Source organism: Chironomus tepperi, unplaced genomic scaffold (genome assembly GCF_022539635.2).
Source record: "Chironomus tepperi strain 1889 unplaced genomic scaffold, CSIRO-AGI_Ctep_v1 contig_81, whole genome shotgun sequence".
Classification (NCBI taxonomy): Eukaryota; Metazoa; Arthropoda; class Insecta; order Diptera; family Chironomidae; genus Chironomus; species Chironomus tepperi.
The window spans coordinates 879395-897621 of NW_027226203.1; the positions used below are offsets into that span (position 1 = coordinate 879395).

At 32.9% G+C, this 18227-nt stretch overlaps 1 protein-coding gene across 1 annotated transcript in view; it reads right to left on the minus strand.

Moving 5' to 3' along the window:
* Positions 1 to 13781, minus strand: part of LOC139085687 (neurotrimin-like) — a 29153-nt gene extending 15372 nt beyond the window's left edge. Inside the window, exons 1-6 of the mRNA XM_070633801.1 lie at positions 13229 to 13781; positions 5764 to 5858; positions 4155 to 4300; positions 3482 to 3494; positions 3358 to 3406; positions 548 to 706 (exon numbers count right to left, since the gene is read on the minus strand). Coding sequence (XP_070489902.1) covers positions 548 to 706; positions 3358 to 3406; positions 3482 to 3494; positions 4155 to 4300; positions 5764 to 5858; positions 13229 to 13313 — 547 coding nt within the window. The 5' untranslated portion in view covers positions 13314 to 13781. The remainder of the gene's footprint in view (positions 1 to 547; positions 707 to 3357; positions 3407 to 3481; positions 3495 to 4154; positions 4301 to 5763; positions 5859 to 13228) is intronic.
* Positions 13782 to 18227: the final 4446 nt, after the last annotated feature.

Here is an 18227-nt window from a genome sequence, read left to right on the forward strand (position 1 = left end):
GTTGATCGAAAATCGAAAAAGACTTAAATTTTTATGATATCTAGTTAATTTCGTGCATTGGTTGTGGTAAAGTTGTTCGTAGCAGAGTTGGAATGCCGTTGACGGGTATCGCCGAAACAGCAATCGTTGACCACCGCAGCAGGCTTCCATATGCGGCCTTTGTCGCCGGCGGCTTTTCCGAGAGTTGCTAAGTCCATCTCGTATCCCGTAACTTATGAGAAACAATCAAAACCTTTTCAATACCAAACCTGATACCAAATAACTCCAACCAAAAGAAAAACAGCACCAAAAGTAATAATTATCCCCATTCCAACAATGACTTCATACCCCTCCTTATCAATCCAATCAATGTAATAACTCACCCCTCATTCAACAACAATACATCCATTTAATCATATCAGTCGTCATAAAACAACACTCAATTCACATTCTTACATTCTTTAGGTCACCAAACAATTCAAATTTCTGTCCATTAAATCACAACTAACCCTCATTATCTCACACAGAGTAGCCTCAAAAATTACAACAACAACAAAAAGGAACTAACCTTCACTATCGTTGGCTAACATAATTTTTTCACCATGCTCCCGCCTCCACGTGATAATAGGTGCCGGTGAGCCTGTAGCTGCACACTTTAATGTCACATTACTTCCTTCGCGTACAATCATATCGGTGCTTGTTGGAAAGTCAAGAATGTCAGGTGGCACTGAAAATGGTTGTAGAAAAATATACAAAAAATTAGGAATGTTAAAGAGTTCCGCCACTGCATAAATCAGCAGTCAATATAGAAATAAGCCAGCAAGTTGAGTAAAAATTATTATTATTATTGCCTATTTTTTTACACACATTCTTGTGACTGAAAGTTTCTGTTTTTTCTATGTCGTCAACATTGTCGGTGCCTTTTTGTGAATAAAAAAGCAGCAATATTGAAGGAATAAAATGCAAATAATTTAGTTTTTAATATAAATAATTGAAATGGGATGGAAGGGAAAATAAAGGATTGTAAGGATTTATGGTGTTGGTAGTTAAGTCCTGAAAGTTTTATTGGTTCATTTCAAGTTATTCATTTTTAATGGGTTTTAGTGATGATGAGTGGTTCTAGGGTTGTCAATGCCTGATTAAAATGTGCAGAATATCGGAATTGAACCTCGGATTACTTGCAAATCAATCCTGGGATTGAGAACCTCATTGGGTTCATTTTGAGGTGCCATTATCCAACTGGATATTTAGGTTTTTAAAAAAAGCAAATTAGAAGGAATATAGTCAAGAAATGTGAGGTTATGTAGGAATTTTTTTGAAGATTTTGAGTTAAATTGAGAAAATTTTAAAATTTTGAAGTTATGTTAAAATTCTTTTAACAGTCAGGCTCATGTAGTCAACATTAAGCTAGATTCTTTCCAAAAAGTACAACTTTAAGTCAATCCAGTCAACACATGGAAGGAAGCTGTTGATAGAGATAGTATCACACTTGGAATTGGGAATTGGCAAGCGGTAGCCAGGGAGGCCATGGATCACATTTGATCTGTACGGCCAGCGAAGTAAGTGAGTAAGTAAGTCAACAATACATCCTTAACCAGGGTCAGACACTCCAAAAATCCAGTACTGTATTTACTGAACTTATTGAATTCATATTAGGATTTAAATGAGAATCGAGAGTCAGATACTCCAAATTACAGTACTGAACTCACTGTTCTAACTGTGCCTAATGAGTTTAGGACTGCCTCGGAAAGCTCATGCGTAAAAAATACTGAAAATCCGTACCAAGGCCTACTTAACCCTAGCATGATGCCGGATTTCATCTAATCTGACCTGAAGTCAGAGTCACGTTGTCCAGGAACCAGATTTTGGACCATTTCTTTACCATGTGAACTTTAAAGTCTCTAACTCTAAATCCTCACTACTTCTCAAAATTCACAAAAACTCTTCAACTCCTATTGACGTCCTTAGTAGTAAATATAAATGCCAATGATAATGGTATGGGGTGGGCAATTTATTTATATCGTGACTTAAAGTTGTTACTAATTTGAATGGAAAAGAAATCTAATAATATACTTTTAGCTCAATATGAATATTCTTTCTTTCTCTCTCATTTATTTCAATTTTCAGCCTTTGCTTTGTCTTTAGCACAACCACTAGAAAATCAAAAATTGAATTAAAATAGGGAGAAAGGAATGAAATGTTTTTGTGTTGAAATAATCATAAACATAGTATTTTTTTCAAATTTTTTTTGAATTCACGGATTTATTGATTTAGATGGGAATTGTTGGGGACTGGGAAATAGGTAATTGTTGAAAATTCAGCACTATGGTTAGTGTAATGCTGTATTCTGCATGAAACGGGAAATAAATTGGCACGATATTTCTAGCAGGCAAAGAGACCGCTTTTAGGTACAGCAGTGTTTCAGGAATATTACAGTAATGTTACTGTACCTAAAAGCAGTCTCTTTGCCTGTAAGTATATGTCACATTTGAGTATTTATGGCAACGTGTGTTATTCGGTTTACTATATTTTCAGCAAGTCCTTAAATATCAAACTATGCATCAACATGAAATGTTTCAATCGTTACACTTGTTCAGTGATGGACAACCTTTCATTTGTCACGGCACATATTGGTAGCAAACCTTGACTGGAATTGCACACGATAAACGTTCATGCCAGAACTCAAAATAGACTCGACTTCATATGAAATTCGAGTCCACTTCGAGCTCTTGTTCATATCCAAAATACTAGGTCCGTATACTCTGTTCCTGAGTTGACAGGACTTTGAGAGCATCCAAATTTGAGTCCTGCCAGTTCTGCTTCGTTCACTTTAATTGTCCCTTATTTATCCCCAAGAAACCGATTTCAGAATATTAAGACACATTCTGTACATGGTGATTACATCCATTATGCTAAGCTACAACCCCTTATAACTCATGTCACGGCTTCAAAATATAATTGAATTCCAAGAAATGCAAAAAACTAAACTTTACATTACCTCCATCCCAATTGTTCCCTCTACTTCAACCTCTACAATTACCACCTTGTAGCAACCAAACTTATCCGTACCATAAATGTCCGCTAACAATAAGGAAATAAAAGTTGGCACAGTCGGCAGAAACTTGAAATGTGTGACTACTTTTTATTTCCACTGTTATTTCAAACTAGCCTAACAAGTACGGAGGAGAGAAAATAAATCAGCAATAAATAAGGCAATAAAAAGTCACCGACAGAAAATTGAAAATGACATAGAAAATCACAAGAAAATTGTTCATGTGTATTTGTGACCTTTTCAGTCTCTGTCGAGTCAGTGCGACATACAACAACAACTTGCGGTATAAATTAATCATGAATATAATTTCTAGTTCCAATTTTTACCTACGACATCAAGATAGCCCATTTGACTTTTCATCGGGTCAGTATTGATCTGTAATATAATTGAGGTAAAGTTCATTGTCTGAGGAACGGAAGTTGTAAAAAAATATTATTGACATCATCTCACCTGACACATGTACCTGCACATGACAATGTCGTTATGTATGCATGATGTAAGTGGAAATGAGGATTAATTTTAATTATATTGTATTGGTAGGTTGTGAGAAAAGTTGGGTGATTTATGAGTGGGAGATAAAGTAATTTTGGAGTTTAAGGGGCATGCAACTACGTTGAATTACTTTTTACTGAATTTAGCTTTAAATTTGACAGTTTAACTGCCGGTTAAGAAAGGATTCTAAGATTGTGGTCTAATTCAGGAGATTGACAATGTTTTGTCACAAATTAATTATTAAAAGGGGTACGCAACTACGTTTTCTAACTTTTTACTTAATTTAGCTTCAAAATCGACAGTTTGACTAGAGATTTACTATGTTATTGTACATCAAAATGGTACACAACATTTAGAACTATATTATTGAAACTTAAGGGGTATGCAACTATACCCAAATATATTCTACAATAATTAGAAATGGTCTTAAATGAAGTTATGGCAATAATTGGGGTTTTAGAATTTATGAGATTGGATATGATGCTATTTCGATTTTAAAGGGGTGTGAAACTACAGCATATTAAGCAACAATACTCCAGCACCCCCTTTCACACCAAATTGCCACCTCTCTCATGTCAAACCCCAAATTCCCCAAACAATTCTCTCATCAAAAATCATCAATCCACCATACCATCCCTTATCCGACTCCCTCACATCCTTCAGTCTCAACTGCCATGTCTTTTTCTCTGTAAAGCTAATTCCAACACGATGATTCTTTGTGATGACATTATTTTGTATTGTTAATATTGTTTGTGTATCAACACGCAACCATGCAACCTGAAACAAAAAGAAAGAAATTATTTTAAAATTTAATTCATTTATGACTGGATGTAAGAAGTGATGGAAAGTTTACATTTCGACAAATCATAAATCAAAATTACACTTAAAGTCTGACTCATTCGTTTTGTAATGTTTTTCATTCTTAAAGGAAATAAAAAAAAAATTGTAGAAATTCTTTAAGGCTTGTTCTTGTGTTTTATTAATGTTTTTATTGCCATTTTTTGCTGTCGATGCAAAATTGTAAATTATTTCTGTATGGCAGTTGTGTTTGTATGGTTTGGAATAGCAGAGGGCTTGATATGGACTCCTGGGATATGTCTTAAGGCTGTTGAGTATTAAAAGGTCCCTAAAATGGTAGAACTTAGGAATATGAGCTTCAAAACTAAGGTTTACTTGACTTATTTAGGTATAATTCAGTTTTTTCCATCTCTAACACTGAGAATCGAACTAATGCTCGACTTAACTATCCACAACTTTACCCATACATCCCTCAACACCCAAGACGTCACTTAACTCCACCACAACTAAACCAAAAAGCCTCAATAAAAAATCACAAAAACCACAAAACCTTCCTCGTGACTTCACATTAAAGACACTTTATATTCAATGCGATATGAATTACTGAGACATTTGAATGCATAAATGCGAATTATTTCTAAGACGGATATACATAAGAAAATAGAATAGGTAAAGAACATGAAGGAAAGAAAAGAAAGTACTTAAAAGTGACTAAATACTCGTACAACAAGAAATGGGCAGCTAAGCATGAAATTTTTTTGACGTTTTTATGATGGAAATTGCTAAACATTTCGAAAAATAGTAATAATAAAGGTTCAAGTTGGGGAGTAATTGGGGTTTGAGGTGTTGGGGGCGCATTTATTGAACTGATGTAAATTTAAGTGTCTGATTCTGGTTTCTATAAGCCTTTAAATTTGGATCGTTGATTATGTGGTAAAACTTAGGCTCGTGTGGAGGCACGGAGTAGCCAAAGAGGGATTTTTGGGGTCAACTCCCTCCAAAACGCCCTAAATTGAAAGTAAATTGACCTCGCCCCTGAGAGGGGGGTCCAAGAAGCTTTATACAACAAACATATTCTAAAACCATCCTCAAACTGACGGCACATACTTCCTAACTTTGCAAATATGGCTGCAAAAGACGTCCACAAAGCCATACATCCACATACACACATAAATTTCCACACCAAATGGAGCCTTTCGTGTTGAGTATTGAAATTCCTGGAGAAATAAATTATGGATTTTGAAATTAGACGTCTTTAAGGTCTCGCATTTTGAGCTTCATAATTCATACGATTTACATTGCTATTTTTAACGGCATTCTTTTGTTTCTTACGAAAATTAATTTTTTGTTCTAATTTTTTCTTCATATTTTTATTGTTTATGATGGTCTTATTAGATGGAATTTATTGTAATAAAATGAGGATATTAAGGGTTAATACTTACTTTATATGAACCTAGATCTAGCACTTGGCACGTTAATACTGCTTCTCGACCGACTGCCGCTGTGACGTTTGTTATTGGTGCTGAGAATTTTGGATCTGAAATTGAAGGATATTTGATTAGTTTTGGGCGATTTGGAGGTTGATTTACAGTAAGTGATCTATATAACTGATTTATATCTGTGGGAAAATTGAAAAATTGTAACTGAATTTCGTGATCGATTCCTGCCGAATGCCACAAGTCGATTAATCGATCTAAAATTCGGTTTCAGGTAAGCGTGACTTCGGCATGGAGTTGGATCAAGTCAGATAGGGTAGAGATTGTGTCGGAATCAAGTCAGAGTCACATTGTACAGAAGTCGAACTTTTGATCTTGTAAACGATTTGTGCTATTCGGGATTAGAATCGAATAACTTCAATAAATCGACTGCATTCTCTTCTAGTTTGGACGTAACAAGATAATCAGTAGTTTTGTCCAAAAGGAGGATGATTAAAGAACCCAAAAAATGGTTTAACTTCCATTTTTTCTAATCCAGGTCCTATCTTCTATATGAATTATATCAAAACTTATATCCGGAGCTCAAAATCGACTTGAATTTTGCTTGAAGTCAAGTCTACTCAAATCGACTTTTTCATACAAAATCTGAGTTGAATTTAAGCTCTGCTTATATTACAGTGTTAGATCCATGACTGGAAGTAGAAACAGCTTCAAATCCAGATGAATCTGAACCTCAGAATCCACCATTCCCACCAAATACCCCCATAAATCCATTGCACATCCTCAAATAAATTTCAGAACTAACCAATTTCCTAATTACGTATCTTAATTTATTCCCAAAAAGAAAATAATTCAAAAATTTTACTTCCTCCCATAAACATTTTTATGGTCGAAAAGTCGTCGATGCCTTAATGCCTTAACATCTCTAATTCACATACAAAATATTTTCTTTAATTATCCTAAATTCAATTTGCAGTTGAAAAGCCACTCTTACACTCCCACCATCCATTCCTCTCTCTTATGTTTAAGCATATAATCATGATCGTTATTATGTCTGCTTTTCATCAAACACCAAAAAAAAAAGGAATATCCTCCCATTTTCTGGGTTAAACGCTAGGCAATGTGATAATTAAAAAAGCAGCAGCAGCAGCAGCAGCTTGTTATGTCTGAACGTATGTGCGTTTGTGGTGAATGGAAAAATAGACACAAAAAGGAAAAGGAAAAATAAGAATCAAATTGAAAGTAATTACATAATTAAGTAATCTTTTTTAGTACTTCAATGTATGTTTATTGAGTACGGCTGGCTGACTGAATGCATGAGAAATAGAGCATGGAATGAGAAACTTTTTTTCACTTCTTTTTCGTACCAACGTTTTGGCTCTATAAAACTCAAACATATATATCAATGGGAAAAATTTTTATATATATTTTTACTTCGACTGAATGCACTCGATGAGAATGAGAGACACAAAACATGATGAAATATCAACATACGCAGGCAATATTTGCAAAATAGGTAGGGACTAGGGTGAAGATTGGTTGGTTTTTTGGGGGATTGAAAGGGATTTTTTTTTCACGAGATATGGTTCTAGATGCATAGAATTAAGTTTGATTCTGTCTACACTTCCTTAAACATTATTCCTGCATCCCTGTAATTACCCTAGGAGCAGCAGACAATCTAGTGGAGTGGTAGGCAATCTATATTGTGACACTGCACACCTTATTGATAAGCAACGATCGAAATTACATACGGCATCCGATTCATAACATTTCTAAATAAATATGGCAACATACTTGTGTCCCATGGCACAGGTTGCCCATTACTGCACTAGTGTGTCGTAAAATAGTGGAAAAGAGTCTAACCTGGATCAAATATAAGGCATCTAAAGAATACGCTTAAAATTCATAACTGACAGAAGTTCTCGATTGATAGAGTCTGTTTTAGACTTGCTAATGGACCTGCATTCGCTTCAGCCTTGGAAGTAAGTCAGTGAGTAAGGAATAAATTTAAAATTTTCTTAATAATTCAGTTAATAATGCCTAAAAACCATTACAGTTAAGGGCAACTTGTGTCCCACAGCACACTAATGTGCTGACAAAAAATGTTGGTAATGTCAGGGTTGGTTTTGGTCAAGGCTTGTGTCCAAGGTTTGCAAAGGTTTGTAAAGCTAAACCACCACTAAATTATTCGAATCAGCCCCCGACCTGTCATCCCTTCAACCTTCCATCCCTTAAATAAATCAACCGTATATATTCAAAATTTATTCCTAACTCCACTCAAGTCCATCAAAACAGGAATGTGTATCAGTAACATGTTATTTTCAATTGCAATTCTCACATTCTCATTGATTATTCAAAATGCGTACTTTTGATGTTAAATAGTAAAATGTTGAATATATATATTTTTTTATACTGTTCCTTCTGTCTATACAAATTCAAATATCAAACATGGATGTTTTTTGAGTGAAATAGTTCAATGAGATGCAAAAGAATAGCAAAAATAATGTACTAGGGGGGAAAAAATAAAATAAAAATCTTGAAATATTTACAATCATGGACACAGAATGTTTTTGGGGTCTTTAGAAATATAATGAATGGAATTTTGATAGAAATTAGGGTATATGGACGGTTGCTTGGTATGCAGAAGGCAACCGAACCTACAGATAGGTATATCATCCCTTATCTCTTGACTATTAACCTGTTGAAGATCACATTAGCTGATAAATTGTATTTAATTGATGTTTTACAGAGCTCGAAGTCGAATCGAATTTTGTATGGAGTCGAGTTGACTTGAGTCCACTTTTTCATACAAAATCTGTGTCGACATCAAGCTCTGCTATTTTATATCCTACCTCCAAATTATTTAACTCCAACGCTTAACTGTGCGAAATTTTGAGCCATAGATGGGTCTATTACGTTTGACCTTCCCATACAAAGACACCAGATTGATGTATTCTTTGACATTGGCATCATTACAAATAGATGTCCTATGAAGAACTACCATCAAAATACACGGGAAGCATACGACGTGGAAATGATCAAAAATCCGTTTCCAAGTCCACTCGACTCAGACTTGATTCTGGATTTCATGAATTCTGGAATGGGGTCAAAGTCACATTGACTTGAGAGCGAATTTTTGATAATTTCTGCACCGTGTGCTTTTTGGGATACATCTACTTAATTTTTGATCCCCACTACCCTCCTACCAGGAGATCCTCTATGTTAACCCATTAAAAACTTCCAAAAATTCCATTTAAAAATTCCTAAAACCATTTTTATTCTCTCACAAAAATCATCAAACAACACAATAAATTTCACTATCAATTACAATCCAGCATAAATAATGTGATTAAAGAAACAATTCAACAATCCAACCTCCCCATCTGATCTCACTTAACAGCGCATAAAAATGTGCCCGATTTATATCGACGAGAACAAATAAAAAAAAGTTCAATTTTCAAACAATTTTTCAACAAATCCATCAAGTTTTAAAGGAACGAATCACAAAAAAAAACGAAGGTAGAACGTGAGTGAGATGGAGACACAATAGCTGAATAGCATAGCAATGAGCATAGAGCAATGGGTGAGTTAATGGAAAATTTTGTAGGTATGCATATCTCGAGAATGTAATTAAACCAAAAAACATTATAAAACAAACATGCAATTCAGATATTTGTTGTGTGATGCATAAACATATTCACTAACACACACACACACACATACACACGAGTACATTCACATGCATGAGTAAAAAATCATTGATGGACTGAAGAGGCTCGCGAGCTGTGAATGAATGGGAAAAACAGAGCACTAAGTACATTTAGTGTACTTTTAATTCATCGAACATGCATGCATGTATATTTATGTTTTTTTTTATTTGTATTTTCTGACCATGATTGGAAAATTGTATCGAGTACAACTCGAACTCAATTTTGGTATGTGATGTGTCTCTCTTTTACATGCCAAGCTTGTCGGAACAGCAACAAAAAAATAAAACAATCGAACGACAACAAATATAACTAATTTCAATTTTAAATTATTTAAATTGAGATTGTAGTGGATGAAAAATTTAAATGGAAAATATATCGGTTATTGATGGAATGTTTCGGAGGGAAATTGGAGAAAATTGAAGAGTTTCAAGAGGTTTTTTGTGGAGTTTAATAAGAGATGACAAACATAGCAACGATAAGAGCAGTTATGGACCAAGAAGAGGTACTAGGAAACAATTTGAGGTGCTAGAGACCAATATGAGCTGCTAAGGCACTCTTTCGTTGCTGTATCGATGACATAACATTAAAAAGACCTTTAGGTGTATTGGCAGCAGTATGAAGGCTGTGGTTGGACAATCATGACTTCAAAAGAAGCAAGTATATTAGAGTTAATTGAATCTCGGCTGATTTGATAGCTTGCTTAAGTAATTTTAGGCTAAGAGCTCGTTTAAGGTTCCAACTCTTATGTAACGCTTAGGGAGGGATGAAGGAGGTTTTTAGCTTAAAATTTGGCTACGAAGTATAAAAATTGGTTCATAATTTTATAAAAAAACGTTACGGTAGGGCAGGAAGTTAAGGTTGGATAAAATAAAGATAGTATGTGCTACATGATTCTAGTTTGGAAAATTAAGGCGTTTGTAAGTCGTCCTTATTTGCTAAAAAATGTATTTAGGGATAGCTAAGCATTTCATGACTTCAATTTTAAAAGCTTGAACAAGATTTTAAACTATCATAACTCTAGAACCTGCATCATTCAATGTGAATCACCATAGATCACATGCGCTTCCATGAATCATTTACCAACAACAATCTCAAACTTTGCGGTAAATAACAAAAATTAATTTTTCATCGCATGTGGTTAAAAATTGAATGTAACTGTTGATATCAATTAAAGCTTTATAACATTTCCTAGTAAATTGTCATCAACATTTTAAAAATTTCTTGGTATTTATTGATATTTTTGAGAATCATTGAAGAATTTACAGCAAAAAATTGATCAACAAACACAAATATGAATCTTTAAAAGTCAAATTACGCCTCTAAACACTAATTTTGATAATTTGAGAAGGAAAACTGCCAAGTAAATATTTTTAATTAAAGTCAAAAAAAAACTTTTAAACTTGAAACTTGTCATGATTTTCAGCTAGTTTTCCTTAATTACACGCTAATTAAATTGACAAACTTTGTTTCTCTCTTTGAACTTGTTAAAAAACTAAATAATTAATAACTTCCGTGCTTTTACGTATATATAAGGTGGGATGGGAAGGCATTGCATGTAAATACAATGTTGCTGTTGATAATTTTGAATTTTATTGTGGATGTTCAACAGATTTTGATGTAATTTTTAATGTTTTTGATGTTTTGAAGCTTGAATTTTGTTAAATTTTGAGTTTTTAAATTAAAATGAATTTTGAAATTTAAAAAAATTAAAACTTTAAATTTGAAAATATCCAATTTTCCTGAAATTCTCCAAAATTCCTTAACAAATTCCGAACTTAACACAAATCCCAAAACCTTCCAAAGATTCACAATTCACCAACCTTTGAACTTTACAAAACATATGCTTAATTCACCACACAGTCCGCAATTTATTGAATATTTAAATACAATCTGTTAATTTAATATGCCAAATCTCGAATTACTTGATATTTATTGCAATTATTACAACATTGTTGGACAGTTGTGAACTTTAATTATGCAAATGACTTCCTTTTGACACGAAAATGTTAATTTTATCCTGCACGGACATTCGATTTGTAATTTAATAATTATATTTTGAGTTGATTTTAAAGATTTTTAAGATTTAGGAAATGTTGATATTTTTAAAATTTTTAAAAATTTTTTTTAAAGAAATCTGATCTAATTTTTATACAAATTGTCAACTTTTTTAAAATTTAAAATTTTTTAATTTTTAGATATTTTTTAAAATAACTTTTTTTATGTTCTGAAACTAAAATTTTCTTGAATATTAAAATTAAAGTTTTTAAAATTCAAAATTTCAACATTTTTAGAATTTGAATTATTTTTAAAATATTTAAAAATTTTAAAAAATTAGAATTTCATAAAATTAAAATGTTAAGTCCAAAATTAACAATTTTAAGTTCAATTTTCAGCATTTCTTAACCTCCAAAAAAAGTTCAAAAATTACCCCTCATTTTTTGCAATATGTTAAATGCAAAATAACAATTATCATTCTCATATGCCGGTGTAATATTTCAATAACATTAATTCACTCGTACATCGATATTTATGCGGGGCAATAATATAAGTGGAAAAGTATATGAAATTCATATTTTTATTGCAACATGTAATAAAATAGATTTAATGCACTTCCCTTTTCACTCGCTCATTCAAAAAAGCAATGGTTGATGGTACTTATGTTTATGGTTATATAGTTAGTGTGAACTGTTTGTTAGGGTTTTAGATTTTTGATATTATATTGTGAAATTGAGAGGATCTAGACATATGGTCGACTAATCGCAGACTGTTTCACTCGATATCTAATAATTCAATGATTTAATTAAAAACTGATTTGGAACTCAAGTATTTTTTGCAAAGTAATAGGGATCCTCTAATATATTGGAACCGATCATACCCGAATGGACAAAAATATGTTAGAACTAGTCATCAACTGGGCATTAACTTACCATCAACTAGTTCAATATGCGTTCAATCAACTAATTGATGGCAAGTTAATGTCTAGTTGATGACGAGTTCAGATGGATTCTGATCCATTTGAATGTTTTAGTTTGTGGTATCTAAAAGACTCTTTTTCCACAACACAAAGCCACCTCAAGCAAATAATACTGAATTTGTTCAAATTAGACTTTTTTACAGCTAATCTGGAAAGCAAGGAACGAAGAAAAGATTAAATTTGATCCCATACTGACATGAGTTTAGCATGAGGCTAGATTTCACCGAATTTTACGCCGGAGAATAAAAACAGCAGATTCGGCTAAACTCAAACCGGTCAATCAGGGCTTTTACAGGGCTTTTATGAGCCTTCAGGTTTATTGATTTGATTTAGGATAAAAAAAGAATTTAAATATTCTTCTTTTAAGCTTGATCGAAGTCAAAGCATCGAAGTAGACAGCTAGACATAATATCTAGTAAGCAGAGCTAAAAGTCGACTCAGATTTTTTATATGGTCGAGTCGTCTTTTTCATACAAAACTAGCTTGGCTAGTAAATAACTTGACATACGATCGACTAATGACATTATATTCCGACGATTGCATATAATTTGCCACTACACGGTCTATATGGTACCTTGAGCTATAGAATTAGTAATCTATTCAACGCCTTTCTTAACCACCACCTTAATGCTAGTATTCTTGTAGTCTATTTCCATAATATATCTCACACTATCATTATTTATATCCATTTTTTTTCTCACAGACATAAATCAAACATCAGTAGAACTTAAAGTTCTTCAAACTATAAAAAATAAAAAATAAATCAAAAATATTTCTTCTATCTCACCTGAAACTTCCGACGAAACGGCACTCAAAGCGATATGCAGATATGAGTTAAAAATCAAAATTACAACTCTTAACTTAAAAAACATTTTAAATTACTACACTTTTGCAGTTGCAAGAATCGCTTTCGTTGTGTTTTAAAATTCATAGAAAAGTTTTTTTTACGATTTTTTATTTTTTTTGTATTTTTTGCGGGAAATTCTTCAACTTCTTTTATGTGCTGCTTTCTTTCCACATCCAATATGGTATTTTAAGTGTATTATTATTGAAATATACTTTTCTGCACATTCGTGGGTTGCATTGCCTCTATTTTTTGCTGCTCTCTCTATTTGAAAAAAGCACTTAACACGCAAACGGCAACAAAAAAAATTCCACTATTTTTTTTTTCTTCTTTTTTTGTTCTATTTCACTTCACTATGTGCCTTATTTCCACCTTTACGAGCACTACACAACACATGATGATGGGTTCAAAGTGGATTTTATTGATGGGTGAAAGTACTTTACTGGAAATCAATCAGCCCTTTTTTTGGGTTTCACAGACACTCTGGAAAATTAAAATTGAGTTCTTTTTTAGGTTTCTTGGAATTTGAAATGCTTTTGTGGTCTTTGAGGAGATTTTAGATGAATTTTTAGTCTGAGATCGTTCACTTATTACTAGAGCTCGAAATCCACTCAAATTTTGGATGAAAAAGTCGATTAAAGTCGACTCGACTCCATCGAAAATCCGAGTCGACTTCGAGCTCTGCTTATTTCATTACAAGACGACGAACCATGTTCAAAAATAACCCCTCTCCCTCCCAGAACGTAGTACGTGAACGGACCCTTAACTATCGAATTTAAAATAATTCTTGTCAGTTCGTATTTGTCAACTAAAGTCGATTTGGGTAAAATTCAAAAATCTATGTTCTAAATCAACAACTTTCGACTGTCTAAGTCAGTGTTGTTCAAACTTTGATGATCAAGCTAGCTTAAGAAACATTTTCAACCGTTTTTTTAACGTCCTACGATAAATTGTGGATCAATAGGAACTGATCATTACATCTAGGTGGTAAATCACACATGACATGGCAGTTCATGGCATTTTCTAAACATTTCGACTGCACACTATTGTGTCGTGGCACAAAGTTTGAACAAAATTGGTCTAAAATTGAATTTCATTTTGTAATAGAAACTGTAAAATGACAGGCAGCAATAGAGCCAGCTTCAGACGTCAACTAAAAGACACCATGGATCACAGTTGATCTATACAGCCATCTAAGCTAGTAAGCAAGGAAGAAAGTAAAATTGAATTCTTCTGAAGAATTCTTTAAAAAACCTAACAAAATTTTCAGCAATAGTAATAACACTTATTTCAAGTACCTAAATATCCTCTTCAATATGCATTAAGCTAGTTCAATTGAATTGCTGCACATAAATGCAATTCTATTTGTATTTTTCTAAGAGGATTTCTATTTAAGGATTTTTCATTGTTTTCTTTGAAATTGCACTTACTTTTTTCAGTAAAAAAGAATGTGTAAAAGTGAAAAATCTCATTAAAAGTCTGAATTGTAAATGGAATTGATTTCATATGTAATTTGATTGAGGTTACCCGAGAGACATGAATGAAGAAGGGTTAGTAACTGAATGTGGTGAATGAGCAGAGTGGAATTTGGGGTATTGAGTCATATGTAAGCTAATCGGCCATTGCGAGAGTAAAGCCTGTGTGGTCGAGTGGTTAGGGAACAGACCGGATAACTGTATCATTGTTTTGAGAGTTCGTGAGCTCGATTCCCATCAGCAAACCCGATTCTTCTTTTCATTATATAGATTGCTATCAATGTAACAAGGATTTGCATAATTCTCACGGCATGTCAGAAGTGGAGGCTTCCAAGAACCTTGTCACTCGGGTTTATTACCTTTAAGCTCCTATTCTAATGAACCCTTCATAGATATTTTCACAAACTTCCAAGAAACTTCCCAACAAATTTCTCAGAACCATTTCAATCCAACAACTCAAAAATGTACATTTCGTCCACTAAATGACACAAAACATTATCACATCCAAAACGTATTTTGTTGAACTTTTTTCTTTCCCCTTTTTTTCCATAAAATTTTCATTTAGTTACAAAATTCCTATTAATTTTTTATTGCATTTTTATTTCATAAACATCGAACATGTGCTTTTTAACTCACACGTTCGACTACTTTTCGATTTTTTTTTTTGCTCCTTTTTTACGACTTCTTCTGTTTTTCCAAAAAAACGAAGAGGAAAAAAATTATTTAGTGAAAATTTACAGCACCATAAAATGTCTTTTTTTCTAAGCCACAACAAGAAGGAACAATGAGGGGTTGTTTGAATGTTATGTGACATGAAATGATGGATGTAGAGTCAGGAATGAAGCCAAAAATTGTTTGGATGTAGAGATGTAGACGATAATGTTCATTTAAAACCATAGAAATTTTAAGAATCTCTTCCTAAAAGGAATCCATCTTGAAAACTGCTGGATGGAGTAGTTCGGATCCCACTTTAAGCTCTAGGTCTAAGTTAGAGTGCGGCAGTTAAATTCGAGTCCTCGTTCGTTAAAACTGTCATTATTCCTGAGCCGCATACAGCGTAAAACTCTGGAACTTTCAGATCCTTGTCTCGACAAACTGAACAAAATCTAACATTTAAGTCCAAAATGGAGGTTCATGAATAGATAAGGCACACGGTCACTTATTTTGATTGAGTATAATCAAGAGAACGCTCATTTAGGTGAGGATACTTGTCTTTTAAGGCTTCAATAGTCTTGAAGCTTCAATCACATTACAAACTAGTTCTTGAGACTGTTCAATGAATAATTATCATTATTAGAACCCGTTAAGACAATAATAAGTTATAACTAATTGATGGCAAGTTAATGTCCAGTTGATGACCAGTTCTAACGAATTTTTGTCCACTCAGTGAATTTAAATGACTTAAAATAACATTCCACCGTCACCAAATCCTCAAACAACCCCCAATAGCAATAATAGTGCTGATGATAGTTGTTATGGCAGTATTGTCTTATGAGATGAACTTTTGTGCACGGAAATAAGATCAAATTCTCACAATTGGATGATTTAATCCAATAACTGTGTCTTTTATCTGACGATGCAACGGGAAGTGGATTTATAAGTTGCATCATAAATTTTTGTTATAAAATTAAATTATTGTCATAAAATAGGTGGAACAGAATGTCCAATAAATAAAAATTTTGTGGTATTTTGATAGTTTATTAGAGTTGTGGACAACCTGTGTGGTACGGTATACTGGTGGGGTGTCCAAAAATTGTGGAAATTGCCATTAACTGTATGTCCATGCTTTCCGACTTCCCGGTCCGGGAGGATTTCGATAACCGGACTTTCCCGGGAAATTCCGGCCCCGAAAAAGGGAAGCATGCATATGTCATGTGCGGTTTAAGTCGAGACTTAATACCAAGGTGGGCCATGATAAATAAAAGGTTGCAAACCACTGATTTATTATGTCAATTTTAATTAAAGCTTTGACATTTTAAAATACTTCAAAACCTACGACAACTAACAGTTCTGTGAGCTATTAGACCAAAGAACTAACTCAATAAATTTTTAATTACACAAAATTCTCAATTAAACTGTCGACAACCATTAACTTGACCCAAAACACTTGAAAATATAAAAACAAATAATTTTTTATAGACTTTTCAATTGACTTCTTCATCCAGCAATTTTATCATGTCTTCAATACGATCTCAATTCCATCTTATTTTGGTCATACACAAAAAAGCTATAAAAGCATCGAGCACACTTTTATTTATACATATTTGATTACTCTCTTCATGTTCTCCACTCAATTTCAATTTGGTACATAAAAAAAATATTTATTTATACATCCACATCTCATTCGGTTGAGCACATTGGATGAATGTCGTAAAGCTTACAACTCAATTGACGTGTTATAGACAAAAAAATGTAATTTTTTGTGCTCTTATCTTTTTAACTTTTTAATGCATTTTTCATTGGCATCGTTTAGAATTTAAAGACGAGATCGAGATCAAATTTTAGGAATAAGGAATCGATTGATAAAGAACACTCAGAAGAAATTATTATTGTGTTTTGAGACATTTTTTCCTATTGATCCACCCCTAACAGGCAAAAAGACCGTTTTTAGGTAACTTAGTGGTCTATCTGTACCATAAAAACATGCTCTTTGTCAGTTGGGGAATCCACTTAGAATTGTAGGGAGTTTAAGACATTAGCACTATGCTTTCTCAATATCGGGATCAGGATCGGGTTTGGGATTTCCCAGGATATCCCGATCCCGAAAAATCCCGGAAAATCCCGAAAATTTCAATCCAGATTCCGATCCCCAAAAATTTATTGGGACCGGGATTTCGAGAAAAAACAATCAATTTTTTGTTCCTCAAACACAATTTCTAAAGACACTCTAATAATTTTTGGTTGCTTAGTGTTTAACTTAAGGTAAGAATTGGTTATAACTTAGAGCACCATTAACAATCACATTAGCAGTAGCTTATATAAAATAACATCAGTTATTCCGTAACCATAAGTTTTCCCTGAATTCTTTTGATTCCCATAAAAAATTTAAAAATTGATTCACAATATTTTCAATTTGACTCAAATTTTATATGGAATTGAGTTGATTTCAGTCAAATTTTTCATACAAAATTCGATTAAAGATGAGAACTCTTAGACAAAATCATAAAAAATGTGAACGAATTTCAAAAATTTTAGAAAAATTGTTAAAGTTTCAATTTTATTTTTGCAATTTTCCAAAAAAACTTGTTTAGTTTACAAACTGTTCTACACACTTAATTCAAATATTTTAGTAAAGAAATAGATTTGAGAACAGACTACGAGAGTATGGATGTCTTTCAATCATCAAATTACAAATCTTTTGAATAAAAATGGTTAATTTAAAGAACACTACATTTTTAAAATTAATAATATTTCAAATAATAATTCAAATTTAAATTTAAAATCTTTTTGTCTTGCTTTTTCAAAGC